General features: G+C 42.5%; 1 protein-coding gene across 2 annotated transcripts in view; it reads left to right on the forward strand.

Moving 5' to 3' along the window:
• The window catches only part of LOC307027184 (copine-4-like), a 79,618-nt gene that overhangs the window by 53,954 nt on the left and 5,485 nt on the right, over positions 1–20,179 (forward strand). For both annotated transcript variants that reach the window (XM_079695385.1, XM_079695386.1), the window contains 6 exons: positions 1,239–1,298; positions 4,568–4,701; positions 8,313–8,367; positions 9,156–9,207; positions 10,758–10,891; positions 12,962–13,198. In XM_079695385.1, coding sequence (XP_079551511.1) covers positions 1,239–1,298; positions 4,568–4,701; positions 8,313–8,367; positions 9,156–9,207; positions 10,758–10,891; positions 12,962–13,198 — 672 coding nt within the window. The remainder of the gene's footprint in view (positions 1–1,238; positions 1,299–4,567; positions 4,702–8,312; positions 8,368–9,155; positions 9,208–10,757; positions 10,892–12,961; positions 13,199–20,179) is intronic.

Genomic DNA, 20,179 nt, shown 5'->3' on the forward strand with positions numbered 1-20,179 from the left:
TACGGCACAGCGACTGAATCTAACATCTATACAGAGGATGCACTTAGAAATGATCACATGATCCACTGGAGAAGTAGCTGGAGTCGTTGCTGTTTGTTTCAGCTCGATGTTGTTGTGTGATGTGTTCAATGGACAGGAAACCTCCACATCATAACTCCCTTCAACTAGAGGACGTGTTCTGCTTCCTGTGGTGCTCCCTCTCCTGTAGTGTTCTGTAGGTGTTGGTGCATGTCAATGGTCTGCAGAGGGAGTTTCTCTCTCACACACTTCCTCCTGCCTGAAACTCATTCATTTGACTTGTACTTGCTGTTTTATTTCTATTTCTATTTTGAGATGTTTATATTTTAGAATTGTTTATTTCTTCTCTTGTAATGTGTTATTATGTGGAATGCCTTGATTTGTTTTACGTTGTTGCAACAAAAGAAATGCCCAAATTGGGATTAATAAAGTACATCTTATTTTATCTCTTATAGTGACATCACTACGCAACACTCACGCTCCTATTGGCTAGCGCTCAAACACATTGTACTTGATAGGCTAAGGGGGCGGGACATCTCTAATGCTGCGTTCACACTGGACGCGATGCGATGTTTGGGGGCGGCGCGATTACATGTAAAGTCAATGCAGAGACGCGGACAGACGCAAATTCGCTCCGACGGCGATTGAGGCAATTGAACGGTGCCGCGTCAAACGCGAGAGTTCAAATTTTTCAACTCGAGCGTCAAATTCACGTGACGTGTTCTCGCGGAAGCCAATCAGCTCTGGGACGTCCCTCTGGCGTGCTGATGTTGATCAGTTGAAAAGATGGAAGAGATGATCGTTGTGGCTGTCAACGGTATGTTTGTTTGGAATGACGCGATAAAACAAACTGCAAGCCGCGGTGAAACTTGAGCGATTGAATATTCGCATCGCGTCCGGCGTGAACACAGCATAAGAGGTTGACCAATCACGACTCATATGAACCAGAACATGAATAGAATAAAAATAGTCCATTACTCCTAAGTTCGTTTGGTTAGAAGCTATAGTCTGAAGACGGGGATAACCCAAAAACACACGGAGGAATCCCATTGGACCAGGGAGATGCTGCCTTCAGGGTCCAACAGTTAAACACGCCATCCCTGCACCCCTGTGTATTGAATCTAGAAGTATGAACGAGTCAGCTGATGCTCAATTTGATGTGATTTAAACTTTTAAAATATGAAACATTAATCTTCACGTCTGTTTCTTTCTGTCTGCAGATCATCAAGATGCACTCCTTCCTGGATTACATCATGGGAGGCTGTCAGATCCAGTTTACAGTGAGCACACACACACACACACACACACACACACACACACACACACACACACACACACACACACACACATACAGACACATACAGACACGCACACACACACACACACACACACACACACACACACACACACACATACAGACATGCACACACACACAAACACACACACACACACACACACACATACAGACATGCACACACACACACACACACACATACAGACATGCACACACACACAAACACACACACACACACACACACACACACACACACACACACACACACACACATACAGACATGCACACACACACACACACACGCACGCACGCACGCACGCACACACACACACACACACACACACACACACACACACACACACACACACACACACACACACACACACACACACACACACACACAGACACAGACATACAGACATGCACACACACACATTCCCATGTTCTCTGAAATCATTTCTGATGTTGCCATGGAGACGGTAACCATGGCAGCAGCCTCCCAGTGTCCCGGTTACCCCCGGCACCCTCTCGCCAGTTCAACCAGTACAGCAGTCTGAACGTTCTGCAAACTATTGTTGGCAGGAAATGTAGTCACGTACAATGTGTTGGAGGAGCGCTAGCCAATAGGGGTGCGAGTGTTACATAGTGATGTCATAAAGCTTTATTGACTAACAGCGTTTCAACACTGGAAGAAGCTCCTGTTCAGTCATAAATCCACAGAAACAGAGAGGAAGTGTTTCTTCTGTAGCTTCAAATCAGCTGTTTGTAACTTCCCGTGGTCTCCGGAGGACGCTCAGTCTGCACGGCGTTTCGTTTCAGTCACTCTTCATTTCCCCCGGAGAACCTGCTGACTTTATTTCAGGACCGAGGAAATAAATGATAAATGCACGATCTATAATTCAGAATATACCAGAAGAGTTTTCCTTTATGAAACATTTATTTGTACATGCATGTACTAAGTGATGAGACAGTACAAACAGCTGCTCCAACGTATGCTCACAACTGCAGCGTTTTTTCAGATGTGTTTTCTTCTTATTTTGCACAAATCCAATGAAAAATAAAATTGAAAAATTGCAAAAACGTTTGAGTGCAAACAACGGAGATTTGACAAAAATCCTACTCAAAAAAAAGAAAAACCTTAAAATATCATAAATAGAAATCGAGTGGATAATGTTTAGCATGTTAAATGTGTCACCGTCTCTGGTGGTAGAAAGTGGAACAAGTGAAGAAATGGTGAAGAAAAGTTCAATTATCACCTGATCAAAAACACAGAAGAAATACAGAAGCAAAAAATAAGATCGTTGCAGCCGTTTCAAACCAAATGTGTAAAAATATCATAAAAAACTGACAAATAAGAATCTGTTGAGGAGAGATCATGCTTTACATGTAAAGGCTTAGGAGGATCATAACAAATCAATAATTGAGGAAAAAAAGAATCTGACATTTTTCAAAAGGTTGAGAGAAAATGTCAGAAATTACAAGAACAAAAAACTCTAAACATATCACAAAAAATGTAGGGAGAACAATATTTCTAATCTCATGTATAAGATGCTTTGTTAATGCTTTGGGCTACATACATACATATTTGTCATGATTTGAGTCTTGTGTATTCAGTTTTGGGTTTATGTTGAATGTCTGTCCTCCCTGTGTCTGGTCTTCCTTCCTGTGTTTGCCCTCCTGTGTCTGATTGTCTGATTGTCTGATTGTGTTCACCTGTTGCCCTTGTGTTTCTGCCTCCCCTGCCCAGCTGTGTCTTGTCCTGTGATTACCCTTCTGTGTATTTAGTCTGTGCTCCATGTCGGTTCGTTGTATTTTCTCACTCTCCATGTTAGTCACTTACCTCATGCTACCTGTTTTTGATTCACGGTTTTTGTCTTGTTTTTTCATGCCAACAGCTTTTTTTAAATAAAGCTCGCTTTTGTTTTGAAACCCGCTTCCCTTTTTAACTGCATTTGAGTCCTAACATTCCCGGATCCTGATAATATTCTTTTGTTTACATAGTTTGACATAGCGCTGCTTTGAGCTAAATGCTAATATGCTAATGGTTAGCGGACTTCCACATGTGAGGAAACTCAACAAGGTCAATGGATAGCATGTTTTTGATAAAAATATCACAACAAATTTAAGGACAAATTAAGCAATTTAACAAAAGAATGTTTAGCAAAACAAACAAACTAATGCATAATATGCTTTATTAATGCTTTAGGCTACTTACATATTTGATTGTTTACATAGTTTGACATAGTGCTACTTTGAGCTAAATGCTAATATGTGACCCGCTCTATTGAAATCAGTCAGAAGTCGCAACGGCTCATTTCAAAATAAACGTGGATTTGCGTAAAAACTATTTTTTCGGGGTTCGGGTGTTTCGTTTGATTTTAAACAAACAAAGTCTTGGCTTTCAGAATATGAAACTTTTATTTCCAAAGTCACACGATAAATACATTCTTTAAGCTTGTAAAGGGAAGATGACAGGCAATCTGCTCTTCCGCCCCCCCTCCCTCCGGCTAACATTATGAATGAAAGTGTAGAGTAATCATAAATAACACGGCAGGGTCCGTTACAGTTTGTTTTCATCTGATTTCAATTAAACAGAGTCTTGGCTTTCAGAATATTAAACTTGTTTCAGCAAATTCAGATAATAAATACAACTTTGAAGCTTCGGCATAATTACAAGCGGAGAACGGAGTAATGTAACGTCACAGCAGGCAGAACAACAGCCGGGGTTTCTCGTGAGGGTTTTCCCCGGGAAAGAAACGCAATACACACAAACGCAAAATTACACACGTATACACACACACACACACTCGCGAGCTTCCCCCAGACCAGTGATTCAAACGAAAATATCTTCCCTCCGTAGTATTTTGATCATTTGCTAATAACCAATCAGATCGATGGATTCCAGAGAAGAGGACACTTTGAAGGCCTTTTTCTCAAAATGATGACTCGGTGACAGTCATTATATAATGTGACATATTTCGCTTGATATTTGGAGTACAACAACAATCCTGATATCATTAGAAAGCTAGGAATCTCCTCTTTCCAGCAGTGTATACAACTCAAAATGTGTCTTCGGGTCAATGCGACTGATTTCGATAGAGCAGGTCACATGCTTAGAGCAGGTTAGTGGACTTAGAGCACAAAGTAAACTCTGCACAGTGCTGGATTACAGAACTTCCACTTGTGAGGAAACTGCACAAGGCTAATGGCTAGCATTGCTAATGCTGCTCTCTGATTGGCCGCCCGTGTCTGCAGGTGGCCATCGACTTCACGGCGTCTAACGGAGACCCGAGGAACAGCTGCTCGCTCCACTACATCCACCCCTTCCAGCCGAACGAGTACCTGAAGGCGCTGGTGGCCGTGGGCGAGATCTGCCAGGACTACGACAGGTAGCCGGAATATCACTGTTTCTGCTAACGCTTTATATTCAAAGGTCTCCTATCATGCAAAAGTCACTTTTTTTTATGTTTTCTACATCACCATGTGTCCCCGTGTGTCAGGAGACTCACATCGTGATGTCTTCTCTACATCACCATGTGTCCCCGTGTGTCAGGAGACTCACATAGTGATGTCTTCTCTACATCACCATGTGTCCCCGTGTGTCAGGAGACTCACATAGTGATGTCTTCTCTACATCACCATGTGTCCCCGTGTGTCAGGAGACTCACATAGTGATGTCTTCTCTACATCACCATGTGTCCCCGTGTGTCAGGAGACTCACATAGTGATGTCTTCTCTACATCACCATGTGTCCCCGTGTGTCCCCGGTGTGTCCCCCGTGTGTCCCCCGTGTTTCCCTCGTGTGTCAGGAGACTCACATAGTGATGTCTTCTCTACATCACCATGTGTCCCCGGTGTGTCCCCGGTGTGTGTCCCGTGTGTGTCCCGGTGTGTCCCAGGTGTGTGTCCCGGTGTGTCCCAGGTGTGTGTCCCGTGTGTCGGGAGACTCACATAGTGATGTCTTCTCTACATCACCATGTGTCCCCGGTGTGTCACCCGTGTGTGTCCCGGTGTGTCCCAGGTGTGTGTCCCGTGTGTCAGGAGACTCTCAAAGTGTCAGAAATAAACCCCTCTCTCTTCTCCTCCGTACCCACATCTCTAAAAACGGGGGAACAACGGAGCTGATCCAGATTTGCTGCGTCATGACCACATTACTGAAATGTGGGCGGGCTTTACCCCCACGGGCCAATCAGAAAGGTTGCTGTCAGAAACAATGAGACGTGTTCTGGAAGTGATATGGTTCTGTGTTTACATTAGCATGCTAACTAGTGCTGGGGAAAACGATTAATCGGGCGATTATTTTATCGATTAGTCGACTAGTCTAACGATGATTTTTCTGTTGTTCGATAAATAAAAAACATAATGTATCTCAAATTAATACCAAAAAACTCTTAATAATATAGTTTTTTTTTTTATTGCACAGCGAAATAAGAAATATAGAATACAATTATACAAAATAAAAAGGCCAGCCTGTTTACTCTGACAGTCCAACAAAAAATCTCTTCTGTACAAAATTACAAAAGATAAAAAAGGTAGTGCACAGTAAAGACATTCCTGAGTGTTTAACACGATAGAAGAGTCCCAACACAGAACCTGATGCACAATGAAACTGACTCTCTTAACTACTATTCTGGCAGCTTGCATGCTAATGAAGAGTGTGCAATTACTGCAATATAAGTACTGGCCACTTCCCTCCTTCTCTCCTCCCTCACAACTCTACTCCTCCTACTTTGAATGACTGTGGAGGAATGTGAGCATGTCCACGTGTTCTTTGGGGAGGCTTGCTCTCTTTTTGCTCACAATGTTCCCTGCTGCTGAGAACAGACGTTCAGAAGGTGTGGACGTTGCAGAACAGCCAGGGAGGGGAACTTTGTTTCATTTTCTTTCCACCATTGGAGTGGGTTTTTGTCCTTTGGAATGGCTTTCCCTCCAAAGTACAGAAGCACCTCATTCCTGACAGCGTCTTCCCTCTGCTCATGGGCTGGGTCGTCATCTCCTCCTCCTCATCTGACCCAAGCAATGTGTCCAGGACAGACTTTGGCTTCTGTCCTCCTGAGTGATCTAGCAGGCCACTGGGGGAGTCAGGCTCTTCCCTCACTCCTACTCGTCTGGCATCAAGTGCAAGGGTCTGGAGTTTGATTTTCACCTTCAGGATGTCGTCTGTGGACAGGAACTTGACTTTTCGGAATCTCGGATCAAGGGCCGCGGCGAAGATGCACACATTCTTCCCGTCCTCGTCATAAGTAGTCTCAACCCTCCATCTGAAAAATAAGGGATTTAATGTGCACACTTTAAATCAAAGAAATCCAAGGTGCTTCAAGAGAAAGATAACATCCAGAGCTCCACATGATAGAATCACAATGGGAAACATTGATGCTAACTGGGAAAGTTTCATTCAAATATTCAGTTAGTTCACTATAAGAGATTTGAAGAGCTGAATATTTAAACTAACCTTGAAGCAATCTCTGCTGCGGCTGCAGTTTGGAAGGTGACAATTGGAGCAGACTCAAAGGCTTTCTGCGTGGACTTCTGAAGGCCTTTCACCAGCGGAGGCAGGACAGAGAGCGTGACATACGCCTCTACACTCAGGAAGACGGTGGCTTACTCGAAGGACTCAAGTGCTTGATGTAGGTCCCCCAGGATGCTCTATTGGTCAGCTCTCATATCCAGGTAGTGTTTTGCTGCCTTGGTGACCTCTGGGTCTGAGAGGGTTGCGGTTACAGGCCACCGCCGCTCAAGGAGGCCTTTGATCATGTAAAAAGAGCTGTTCCATCCGATGGGTACATCGGATGGAACAGCTCTTGTTTGAGTTTCAGCTTCAGGGTGGCGACCTCGCTGCTGTGGAAGTATGTGACGAGGCTCCTTGCTGCCCCAAGTGCCTTGTTGATTCGGGGCTCTTTCAGTGCATGGTTGACAATCAACTGGGTGCTAGGGCCAGCACATCGAAGTGAGGCAACACCATGCTTCTCCTCAAGGATTCTAAGGGCTTTCACAACGTTCGCTGCTTTATCGGGGACAATTGCCTGGACATCATCATGGAGAGAAAAGTCAAACTTCTCAGCGACCTCCTCAATCCAGAGAGCGATGTTGTCACCAGTGTGTCTGTCCTCCAGGGGCTTTGTGCAAAGAACAAATGAGACCATCTCCCAGTTGTCATTAATGTAGTGGCAAGTCACTCCAAGGTATGCCTCCGTGGCAACACTTGTCCAGGCATCGGTGGTGAGCGTTATCTTTGAGGACCTCTTCTTTCAGCTTCCCTTCAGATCGTCAAGAACACGTTGGTATGCTTTCTCCAGCTGCTTGGCAAACCCCCACCTGGAGGGACATTTGAAGCCTGGGCAGGCATATTCAACCATATCTATGAAGGCTTCACCCTCAACGAGAGACAAAGGCCTCATGTCTTTGACGATCACCTGTAAGATAAAACAAATATATTATTATTAATAACAACACAGCACCTTTCATAGAGCCATGTCGCTTACAGTCTAAGAAGCTTAATTATTACACAATCCAAACCAGGACACAAATAAAAAGCCAAGTGAAGAAACACCTATAAACTAGCTAATAAATCAGGACACAATAAATGGGATCAGGACAGCCACTCCCTCCTAAAAGATGCCCAAAGGAAGCAAATAATTACTTACTCTCAAGATTCTTTTGCTGAGTTCGGCCTTCTGTGGAGTGCATGGCTGGAATGGGTGATCTGTTTTGGTATTTTATATCTGAGACCTATGCTATTGTCTACAAATAGCACGATAGGTGACCTTTAAGTTGACCATTTGTTCTTCAGAAAAGTGTGTGATTCTGTCCAATCAGAAGAGACCTCTGAGCTTTGTGTTAACGAGGCGTCGGTGTGAATGAGCTCGTTAACTCCCGCTGACAGCCAATCACCTTCCTCCTCCTGAATCAGACTTCTCACAGTTCCTCCTCCTCCTCCTCCTCCTCCTCCTCTCCCTCCTCTCCCTCCTCCTCCTCTCCCTCCTCTCCCTCCTCCTCTCAGTGATAAGATGTTCCCGGCGTTTGGCTTCGGAGCTCAGATCCCTCCTGACTACAAGGTAATTTAACTGCTCGGCTCCCAGCATGCTCTATGTCTGCAGGGCGGGGGGGGGGTCAGTTTGCAACATATGTTTAAATGTATAACTTGATTACTTGATAACTCAAAATAATGGCTTATTAGCTCAAAAATCTATAAATATGGAGGCTGACTGATCTTTCAAATGAATGAATCCTAACTAAGTATTTCCAAATACCAACTTGATATCACAAAACAATCACTAAGAATAATGATTAAATATCTCTTTAGAATTACTTATTTCTCAGTTCTGAGTTAGTATATCTCATAAACTGACTTAATATCTCACAATAACAACCAACATCTCAACAAAGTGACTCCATATCTCACAGGCATGAGGTAGTATCACTAAATAATGACTGAATATCTAAAAAACAATGATTTATTATCTTATAATAATTAGAAAATATCTACAAATAAGGCGTGAATATCTGATGATAATTACCATATCTTAGAATGCTGACTGAATGGCTTAATATAGCAAATAAATAACTTAGTATCCAAGAATAACGATAGAGAAAGATAGAGAAAGGGGAGGTGGGGGGGGGGGGCAGCTGTCCTGTGACTCTGATTGGTTGCTTTAATAAGAAAAAGGGAGGACGGCTGCTCTGATTAGACGTCAGGCTGAAGAGAAACTGAAAGAGACGGAGGTGAGGGGGAGAGTGCTGTTTTATTGAAGATCTCTCTGTGTTTCTGTTGAGGGCATCAAACAGTCTGCCTGTTTCTCCCCCCCCCCCTCCCTACTCCCCTCCTCGCCCTCTTCCCCTCCAGGTCTCCCACGACTTTGCGGTGAATTTTAACGAGGAGAACCCAGAGTGTGCAGGTAGGCGCTCTGATTTCCTGCACTCAAATATTAGACAGTGGAGGAAACGCTCTGATGTGAGGACGAGGATCAGATTACAGTTCAGGAGGGTCTGCACTCGTTACCATGAAGGTCCCTTCAGACTGGACTCATATCTGGAGAGGAAGTGTGGGGGGGGAGGGGGTTACATCTGAGTGCACTGGAAACTAAATATTAACTTAGATTATTACTCGGCTTAGTTCAATACTCAATTCTGATTGGTCAATTTGGACATTTCACAACATGTTTAGCCTAGCTTAGCATAGCTTAGCATGGGGAGACTGCTAGCCTAGCCTGGTTTCAGTCTCACATAAAACTCATGGCAATTAGTTTCCTCCGTGTTGTTTCTCACATTGTTGGGACTGTAAAGGTCACACACACACACACACACACACACACACACACAGACACAGACAGACAGACAGACAGACAGACAGACAGACAGACAGACAGACGGACGGACGGACGGACGGACGGACGGACGGACGGACGGACGGACAGACAGACAGACAGACAGACAGACAGACAGACAGACAGACAGACAGACAGACAGACAGACAGACAGACAGACAGACAGACAGACAGACAGACAGACAGACAGACAGACAGACAGACAGACAGACAGACAGACAGACAGACAGACAGACAGACAGACAGACAGACAGACAGACAGACACTCACACACACACACACACTTTTAATTAGGTGTGTGTGTGTGTGTGTGTGTGTGTGTGTGTGTCGGTCTGAAGGAGATGGTGTTATCATTGACCTTCACACACCTTCAGACCTGCCACGGGGCATGCTGGGATATCTCTATATTGGTCCCTAGAGAGGGGTGAACTTGACAGGATGTTTCTCTGCTGGATGCTTGTGAAGGATATGTTGGGAACATTTTCCTCAGCTCAAAAAGGGTTTAATGTTCAGGAACATGTCGAACTAAAAAGACCTCCACCAAGGCCGATGGTGCATTCAGGGGCTCCTCGAATGGACCATCTTTCCAAGTTAAGAAGTCGTTCTACTTTGACTTTGGTGTGTTCATGAGCTTTAAGTCATAATGTAGAAACAACATGGATGAAGATGTGTTGAACATGTAGATATCTGTTGTTGAGGAGATCTTAAAGGGACTTTTCTCAGTAGGAAAGTTATTTTTTCTGATTTTCCGATGCCCTGATATCTCAGAAAGTTGAATAAATCGAACAACAATGGATGTGTCTGACCCCGAAATGAAGTGGGTTATCCTTGGTCAATGCTACGCCTTTTCCTCTAGTGCATGAAAATAGGCCCAGGATTTTGTATTGTTATCCTGGGGTTAGGGTTAGGCAAGGCAAGTTTATTTATACAGCACCTTTCAACACAAGGCAATTTAAAGTGCTTTACAAAAATGAAAGACATTAAGAAACATGTTATGAAAAATGGCATTTCAAAATCATAAAAACATCACCTCCTCTGTGGCTGAGTTTAGGATACAGTACATTTTCAAAGGATATCTTGGATGTCCGATGGGTTTATTCATTCTTGATGTTCTCTGCCAGGGATCCAGGGCGTGGTGGAGGCCTACCAGGCCTGCCTCCCCAAGCTGCAGCTCTACGGCCCCACCAACATCGCCCCCATCATCCAGAAGGTCGCCAACACCGCCTCGCAGGAAGTGCACACCAAAGAGGCCATGGTGAGTGAGTCAGGAAACACCACACTCATCAGACCGCTGTTAATTTGCTAATGTTGGGAGAATACTGAATGTTCCTTCTATATCCGGATGTATGACTACATGGATGACGCTCATGAGACGCTGTGTTAAAGTTATGATCGCTATGTTCCTACGATTGGCAGAGGACACAGAATCTAGAGAGATAGACATATGACTGTCATGTGTATTGCTTACGCAGGCCTTAGCTAATCTGAACTAATGTCAGAATACTGCTTTGAACCGGTATTCCTCCATCTTGTTGACTGTAACTCCCTCTCTTGTAAATCAGCATATCAAGGACTCTACTAAAGGAACTCTTTTGTCCCATGCAGCCTCTGTGTGTGATGACTACTTCCATTCTTGCAAGGATAATAAATACATGGATCCTGATATTGAAGATCAAGCCGGTGACCAGTGAGAGTTTTCTAACATCAAATAACTTCCCAACCTAAGAGTCAAATAGTTTTTGTAACCTAAACGTTGACTTATTTGTCAAAAAAACGTAATTCTGTGCTTAATTAACCCAAAGTTTACAGAATGTTCACAGAATTTAAACAGATACAGGGACATATTCAAAAACAATAAGTGCTTAATTGGGACATTATTAATTGAATTTGTAGATACGAGAAATATTCGATTGTAGTTGACAATGAAAATCTTTTTCAGGGCTCATATTTATACATATAACAAATACATTCTAACATATTAACTTAGACTATTACACGGCTTATTGAACACTCAATTCTCATTGGTCAATTTGGACATTTCAGAGGTGTTTATTAATCAATAACACACTGCTGCTAAGCATGACATCAACGTTGCTATGGAGTGTTTAACTTTGCCCTTTTTATAGTTATTTAACCCAAATCCTAAACTCTGAAATGTGACATATCTTTGTGCAGATATGTCTGGTTACTCAGTCGAAGCAAACTTTCAAGAACTACCTATTTGTGTGTTAGTTTAAATGGTTTTGAACAATAATTAGGAAAAGTGAGAAAGGAAGAGACAGTTCTTGAACATTACAAGACGACTGCACCAACTCTGCTCTTCAGTTTGAGACAGAGTTGTCAGACTGCCAATGTCACACTGATGCTAATGAACACCACTGACGTTGTGCAGATAACAGAAGTGTCTAAGATTAAAGAAAAGGAAACCTGTTTCTCTTTGGGCTTTCTTTGGCTGGATTAGTTTCATGTCAGGTTTGCTTCCCTTGTCTTGACACTTTGAGCACTGACTTGAATTTTAAGGCAACACAAAACACTTTTAGTTCATTTCTGACATACAGCTTTAAAATGAAACCATGAACGTATATATTATAATTGCTCTTTCTAAAGCAGTGTTTCTCAAACTTTTTCACACCAAGGACCACTTGACCAATAAAAAAGCACTCACGGACCACCTAACTCCCCAAATATCCCGAAACAAAAGGCCTGCTTACCACTCCAACAGTTTATAACACATTACAGCCTAATCATGACATCTTAACCTTCTCTATATCGCCTCGTTCACACAAATCAACAATACAAATACAACTACAGATTCTACAAGCATCTCGTTCAAATGAGATTTAAAATGCTCACAGGTTTTACACCTAATTTATAACGGAGTTTATGTCCGAGCCAACAGACTCGCAGTTCTTTGGCTACTGAGAGAAATGCTAAATGCACCACATGTAGAACGACACCAACCTATGTTCAAAATAAAATACAGTAACGCTATGGTTGGGCCCAAGTTTAACATGAGTTCAACATTAAACCCAAGTTCATTATTTACACTGTTCCATTTATGTAGCATTGTTTACGCACTCATGGACCGCGTGTCTCTGTTTCCACCCATAATAGTCATTTTTCAACAATTTGAGAAACACTTTGAATTTATAATGTATTTATTTCAAATGTGACATTTTTACCAATATACTCACGGGCTACTAGGGGTCTCTCACGGACCACCAGTGGGCCACACTTTGAGAAACACTGTTGTCGAGGTACATCATGAATCAATGAATCAGTTTACCAAAGAATTTTGATTGTTCGTATATTCTCCGTCTCGCAGCAATACTTCATCCTGCTGATCTTGACGGACGGAGTCATCACCGACATGGCCGACACGAGGGAGGCCATCGTCCAGGCCTCGCACCTCCCCATGTCCGTCATCATCGTCGGGATCGGGAGCGCCGACTTCAGCGACATGCAGATGTTAGACGGAGACGACGGGATTCTGCGATCGCCCAAAGGAGAGCCCGTCCTCCGGGACATCGTCCAGTTCGTCCCATTCCGCAATTTCAAACACGTGAGTCTATTGCATGGACTCAAAAACAATCAAATAAAATCTGTGGTAAACAGATTCAGGTACATTACTCTAAAGAGGATTCATTTTCTTTGTCTACCTTCTGAGGAGTTCCTCAAGGCGCGATCTTAGGTCCTCTATAATTTCTATCTACAAAGTTCCTTGTGGGCTCTAGAATAAGAAACAATATTAATTTCAGTTTCTATGCCCTGTTATGCCTTTATTATATCATATGCTAAGTTGCCACTTCCTTAGTAATAAATGTTCCCTTTCCCCAAAGTTAAATTCAGCTTTTGTTGAAACGGTTTCAACTGTATGATCAGCAAACTAAGCCAAAGCATAAAATAAAAAATCAAATCATCCCAAAATCTGACCAGAACTTTATATCTGGGAAAATAGCGGATGTTAGACAAAATACTAATGAGAATTTAAATATAGAGAGATTACTTTATAACTCTTATTGGAAAATGGTCTAGGTCACAACATTTTAGAGCAAAAAGAGAATCACGTATCATGTCTGAGCCGAAATACAGACACAGGACAGATGGGTAAGGGAGGCATTTTTCAGAGAAATGAGGCAGGGTTGGCAAAAGTGTTGCTGGCTGGAGTGTGGCGAGTAATCCAGGAGGGGATTGGCAGAGGGAATCCCGAGGTATGAGCTGGCTGGCGAGTTAATCCATGAACTCTTCAAAGGTCCGGCAGAGACTCTCAAAGGGAAGAGGTCTTTGATGGCTGGCAGGTGGGCGGGGAAGGAGGAAGGCGAACAAACAATGTGACATGTCTCCATGCTTTAAGTGGAGGGGGTGGGGGGGGGAGTGTGTGGGAGAGAAAACTCAGGTGTATATCAGTATGTAGTGTCTCTACTTTAAAGAGTCCTCTCCTGCTGATGTTCAGGTGTATATCAGTATGTAGTGTCTCTACTTTAAAGAGTCCTCTCCTGCTGATGTCCAGGTGTATATCAGTATGTAGTGTCTCTACTTTAAAGAGTCCTCTCCTGCTGATGTCCAGGTGTATATCAGTATGTAGTCTCTCTACTTTAAAGAGTCCTCTCCTGCTGATGTTCAGGTGTATATCAGTATGTAGTGTCTCTACTTTAAAGAGTCCTCTCCTGCTGATGTTCAGGTGTATATCAGTATGTAGTATCTCTACTTTAAAGAGTCCTCTCCTGCTGATGTTCAGGTGTATATCAGTATGTAGTGTCTCTACTTTAAAGAGTCCTCTCCTGCTGATGTCCAGGTGTATATCAGTATGTAGTGTCTCTACTTTAAAGAGTCCTCTCCTGCTGATGTCCAGGTGTATATCAGTATGTAGTGTCTCTACTTTAAAGAGTCCTCTCCTGCTGATGTTCAGGTGTATATCAGTATGTAGTGTCTCTACTTTAAAGAGTCCTCTCCTGCTGATGTTCAGGTGTATATCAGTATGTAGTATCTCTACTTTAAAGAGTCCTCTCCTGCTGATGTTCAGGTGTATATCAGTATGTAGGGTCTCTACTTTAAAGAGTCCTCTCCTGCTGATTTTCAGGTGTATATCAGTATGTAGTGACTCTACTTTAAAGAGTCCTCTCCTGCTGATGTTCAGGTGTATATCAGTATGTAGTGTCTCTACTTTAAAGAGTCCTCTCCTGCTGATGTTCAGGTGTATATCAGTATGTAGTGTCTCTACTTTAAAGAGTCCTCTCCTGCTGATGTTCAGGTGTATATCAGTATGTAGTGTCTCTACTTTAAAGAGTCCTCTCCTGCTGATGTTCTGGTGTATATCAGTATGTAGTGTCTCTACTTTAAAGAGTCCTGTCCTGCTGATGTTCAGGTGTATATCAGTATGTAGTGTCTCTACTTTAAAGAGTCCTCTCCTGCTGATGTTCAGGTGTATATCAGTATGTAGTGTCTCTACTTTAAAGAGTCCTCTCCTGCTGATGTTCAGGTGTATATCAGTATGTAGGGTCTCTACTTTAAAGAGTCCTCTCCTGCTGATGTTCAGGTGTATATCAGTATGTAGTGTCTCTACTTTAAAGAGTCCTCTCCTGCTGATGTTCAGGTGTATATCAGTATGTAGTGTCTCTACTTTAAAGAGTCCTTTCCTGCTGATGTTCAGGTGTATATCAGTATGTAGTGTCTCTACTTTAAAGAGTCCTCTCCTGCTGATGCTCAGGTGTATATCAGTATGTAGTGTCTCTACTTTAAAGAGTCCTCTCCTGCTGATGTTCAGGTGTATATCAGTATGTATTGTCTCTACTTTAAAGAGTCCTCTCCTGCTGATGTTCAGGTGTATATCAGTATGTAGTGTCTCTACTTTAAAGAGTCCTCTCCTGCTGATGATCAGGTGTATATCAGTATGTAGGGTCTCTACTTTACAGAATTCTCTCCTGCTGATGCTCAGGTGTATATCAGTATGTAGTGTCTCTACTTTAAAGAGTCCTCTCCTGCTGATGTTCAGGTGTATATCAGTATGTAGTGTCTCTACTTTAAAGAGTCCTCTCCTGCTGATGCTCAGGTGTATATCAGTATGTAGTGTCTCTACTTTAAAGAGTCCTCTCCTGCTGATGTTCAGGTGTATATCAGTATGTAGTGTCTCTACTTTAAAGAGTCCTCTCCTGCTGATGTTCAGGTGTATATCAGTATGTAGTGTCTCTACTTTAAAGAGTCCTCTCCTGCTGATGTTCAGGTGTATATCAGTATGTAGTGTCTCTACTTTAAAGAGTCCTTTCCTGCTGATGTTCAGGTGTATATCAGTATGTAGTGTCTCTACTTTAAAGAGTCCTCTCCTGCTGATGTTCAGGTGTATATCAGTATGTAGTGTCTCTACTTTAAAGAGTCCTCTCCTGCTGATGTTCAGGTGTATATCAGTATGTAGTGTCTCTACTTTAAAGAGTCCTCTCCTGCTGATGTTCAGGTGTATATCAGTATGTAGTGTCTCTACTTTAAAGAGTCCTTTCCTGCTGATGTTCAGGTGTATATCAGTATGTAGTGTCTCTACTTTAAAGAGTCCTCTCCTGATGATGTTCTGGTGTATATCAGTATGTAGTGTCTCTACTTTAAAGAGTCCTCTCCTGCTGATGTTCTGGTGTATATCAGTATGTAGTGTCTCTACTTTAAAGAGTCCTCTCCTGCTGATGTTCAGGTGTATATCAGTATGTAGTGTCTCTACTTTAAAGAGTCCTCTCCTGATGAGGTTCAGGTGTATATCAGTATGTAGTGTCTCTACTTTAAAGAGTCCTCTCCTGCTGATGTTCAGGTGTATATCAGTATGTAGTGTCTCTACTTTAAAGAGTCCTCTCCTGCTGATGTTCAGGTGTATATCAGTATGTAGTGTCTCTACTTTAAAGAGTCCTCTCCTGCTGATGTTCAGGTGTATATCAGTATGTAGTGTCTCTACTTTAAAGAGTCCTCTCCTGCTGATGTTCAGGTGTATATCAGTATGTAGTGTCTCTACTTTAAAGAGTTCTCTCCTGCTGATGTTCAGGTGTATATCAGTATGTAGTGTCTCTACTTTAAAGAGTTCTCTCCTGCTGATGTTCAGGTGTATATCAGTATGTAGTGTCTCTACTTTAAAGAGTCCTCTCCTGCTGATGTTCAGGTGTATATCAGTATGTAGTGTCTCTACTTTAAAGAGTTCTCTCCTGCTGATGTTCAGGTGTATATCAGTATGTAGTGTCTCTACTTTAAAGAGTTCTCTCGTGCTGATGTTCAGGTGTATATCAGTATGTAGTGTCTCCATTAACATGCACTAAAACCTATAGAACACTGCAGGAGAGGGAACACTATACAAAGTAGAATAGGGCCCCTTTAAAAAGACTATTTCCAGATTTAGTTGAACCCAGGTTTTTCTGTCTATGTTTTCTTAAAACTTCACATGAATGCTGCGGGAGCTTGATTGGTTTCCTCTTGCCCTGTTCACATTATGATTACTTTCCTTCGCCTTCGTTGGTGTCATGCTGTCGTTAGTTGCTCTAAAGCACTTTGTTTGCTGCTTAAATGAAGATATTATTACAAACACATTTAGCCGTCTGTTTTCCGAGAGCTAAAAGCCTCTAAATATGTGAACCAGATGGCGTGTTAATTTGAGACATTTCTCTGGGATGGAGCATTATACAGTGTGTATATATAACTTAGTGTGACCCGAAGATATTGTAGCTGTGAAGCAAGAAGCGGCGAGGAGCAGAGAGAGGGTTGTGAATCTGGATCAGAGCATATTGGAAGTGGAGGAGGACGAGAGGAGAGTGGGAAGCTATTGAAGAAATGAGTTTTTACCCGTGAAAAACGGAGACGGGGTGGCAATCTGCCCGCCAATCTAAAGTGGGAAATATTCTGTCTCATGAATTCAGTCTTTAACAAGTCTGAAGTTTAGAGACTCCACAGTGGAAATGAATCTCCACAGTTTGGACTCGTTTTAGAGGCAGTGGATATATTTCCCCTGCTGGGTTTAATCAGCGCTGAATGAGTTTCTGTCTTTGGCCCAAAAGCAACAGGTTTTCATTTGAGAGCAGCTCGGACCGCTAGCCTCCAGAAAACTACGCCTGCTGTCGCTCCTATAAGTAGAATTAGAACCAAGTTTCATCGTCTTCGCCATTAAATCTGCAAGGCATTGGCATGTGTTTTAATGTGCATCTCTCTGAGGGTGTGAGTCCCTGTTTTATGTTGTTGTGCCAATGTTTGATACAGTTTCATTTCCCTTCCCTCCAAGCCGCCACTGATGTTAATGTATTTCTGCACAAATTAAACTTGCTGGAGACACTACTGGTGAACAGAGTGAAATATGTCACTAACAGAGATCACCATGAAACATCTGGCAGGACTTTGGCAGGATGTTGGACACACATGAGGATGGCAGGTATATTTAACAAAAAGAAAGCTTTTAATCACAAAAAGAGTTTAACACAAAAACAGGGCGCCAGTCAACACTGTCACGATTCTCAGGTCACGTTTCTATGTCTAAGTTTGGGTGTTTTGCTGTTCTCCCTGTCATGTTTTCCTCCTGGGTTATTGTCTGGTCCTTTTCCTGTCGTTAGTTTCCCTGGTGTGTCTGGTTGTCTGATTGTGTTCACCTGTTGCCCTTGTGTTTCTCCTCCCCTGCCCGGCTGTTCCTCGTCTCGTGATTACTCCTCCCTGTATTTAGTCTGGTCTCTTCCTGTGTTCAGTGTTGGTTCGTCTTTTGTTGTGAATGAGTTCACCGTGGAGTGTTTTGTGTTTCCAAGTGATTTCCGATAAGAGCCCTTGAGATAAAGGTGTTATCAGTATTATGTGCGTTTGGGTCCTACCTGCTCACTCCGCGTATCAAACGCAACCTGAACAGGAAGTTAAACCAGACAAGACACAAAGAGAAATACATTAAAAAAACAGGAATTAAAACAAAACAGAGGTCATGACAACTACCGGAGTTATAACTTTAGGACAATTATACTAATGGACAAAGTTAGTGAAATAAACTCTTAAATGTTTATTTTTAATGTAGCATATTTTGAATCACCTTCCCCTGAATATTGAGAGCAGAAACATTTTAAGAGCTCTCCAGAGAGCTGAGAGCTGCAGCCAAACACCATCACGCTGATTATTACTGCAAACAACTCACACCACTAAAAGCACGACATCAGAGCCAGAAGCACGGGCTCCAAAATGCTTTAATCAAGTCGGAAAAACAAGCAGGACTCACAACAACAACAACAACAACAACAACAATGCTAAAATAACTTCTCACAGGTAATCAGGCGAGGTGTCAAACAGGCGGGGGAACGCTGGACAGCTAGACATGAAACCCTCATCTGAGTACATTTGGTGTTGGATAAAAAAGAGAGGCTGATGGGGATAATCACGTCTGGTGAGGACATGGGCTGAGACGTCTTTGTGTCTTCAACCTCGCCGTTCTCCCACAGCACCCCCCAGTATGTGAACCCATGCAAACAGGGAGGTAAGGGGTCGAAGATAAACAGATCATGACAAGAATGCCCTTCAGGACCCCGGTGCTGGCCTGCTGAGCTGTCAATGGATCTGGTGCTTCTTACATCCAAGACATGGTCAAAGCTAAGCTCCAGCACTTTGCTCTGCATCAGCCAATCAGCTTGCTGCTCCCTGACTGCGAGACGGACCAGGTACGCTTGGTGATGTCACGAGAGGATGCATCATAGAGGGCAGGTACATTCCCTCTCGTACATTTTTTAATCTACAAGAAGAAACTATTGGCCATTTCTTGAATGAATGCGTGTATTGTAGAATATTGTGGTATGATGTCAAATGTTTTGGTCTTTTTTGTGAAGCTAATTGTATTTTTTGGACATTTCATATCCATGAAAAGAAATGGGCTGACATTTCTATCACACATTTAAACAAGATATTAGTAATATTAAATACTCAAAACTAATTAGATATTTTAATAGTATTTAATCTGAAGTATCAAAATGTATTTTTCTTTCCTGTTTTTCTTTTTTCTTTATTTACTGTATCTAATGTCTTGTTGCTTTGTATGTCTGCCCCTGGCCTTTGTTGTGTAAAGAACGTATGATGTTCATGAATGATATTGAATAGATGAATACAAAAGAAAAAGGCACATTCCCTCTCGGAGGATGCAACATGGACTACAGCTAGACCCTCCAGAAAAACGCGGGTTGCAAAATATGCGGAAAGTTGCGAAAAAGAATAGATTTTTTTTTAAATATTGGGCTGTCTTATTTATTCTCTCTCACACACAACCTGCCACTAACGTTAAACCCCTTTACTATTCAATTAAACACATTCAATGTTTATTTATTGTAAAAGCAATGGGGCTATTTTAATCTCACACACACACACACACACACACACACACACACACACACACTTCTCCGCCTCATTCTGTTTTCATTTACTCGTTCGTTATCTGCAGCTTCAATCTTGTAGGCTACTCACTTCGTTTCTTGTAGCCCTCTAAAGGGTTTTGGAGGTTGATGCCTCGTGAATGTGAGTTGTTTGGCTTTCTTGTCCGCAGCAGCAGAAAGCATTTTCGAGTGTTTGAATG

This window comes from Notothenia rossii (assembly GCF_949606895.1).
Source record: "Notothenia rossii genome assembly, contig: scaffold_182, whole genome shotgun sequence".
Classification (NCBI taxonomy): domain Eukaryota; kingdom Metazoa; phylum Chordata; class Actinopteri; order Perciformes; family Nototheniidae; genus Notothenia; species Notothenia rossii.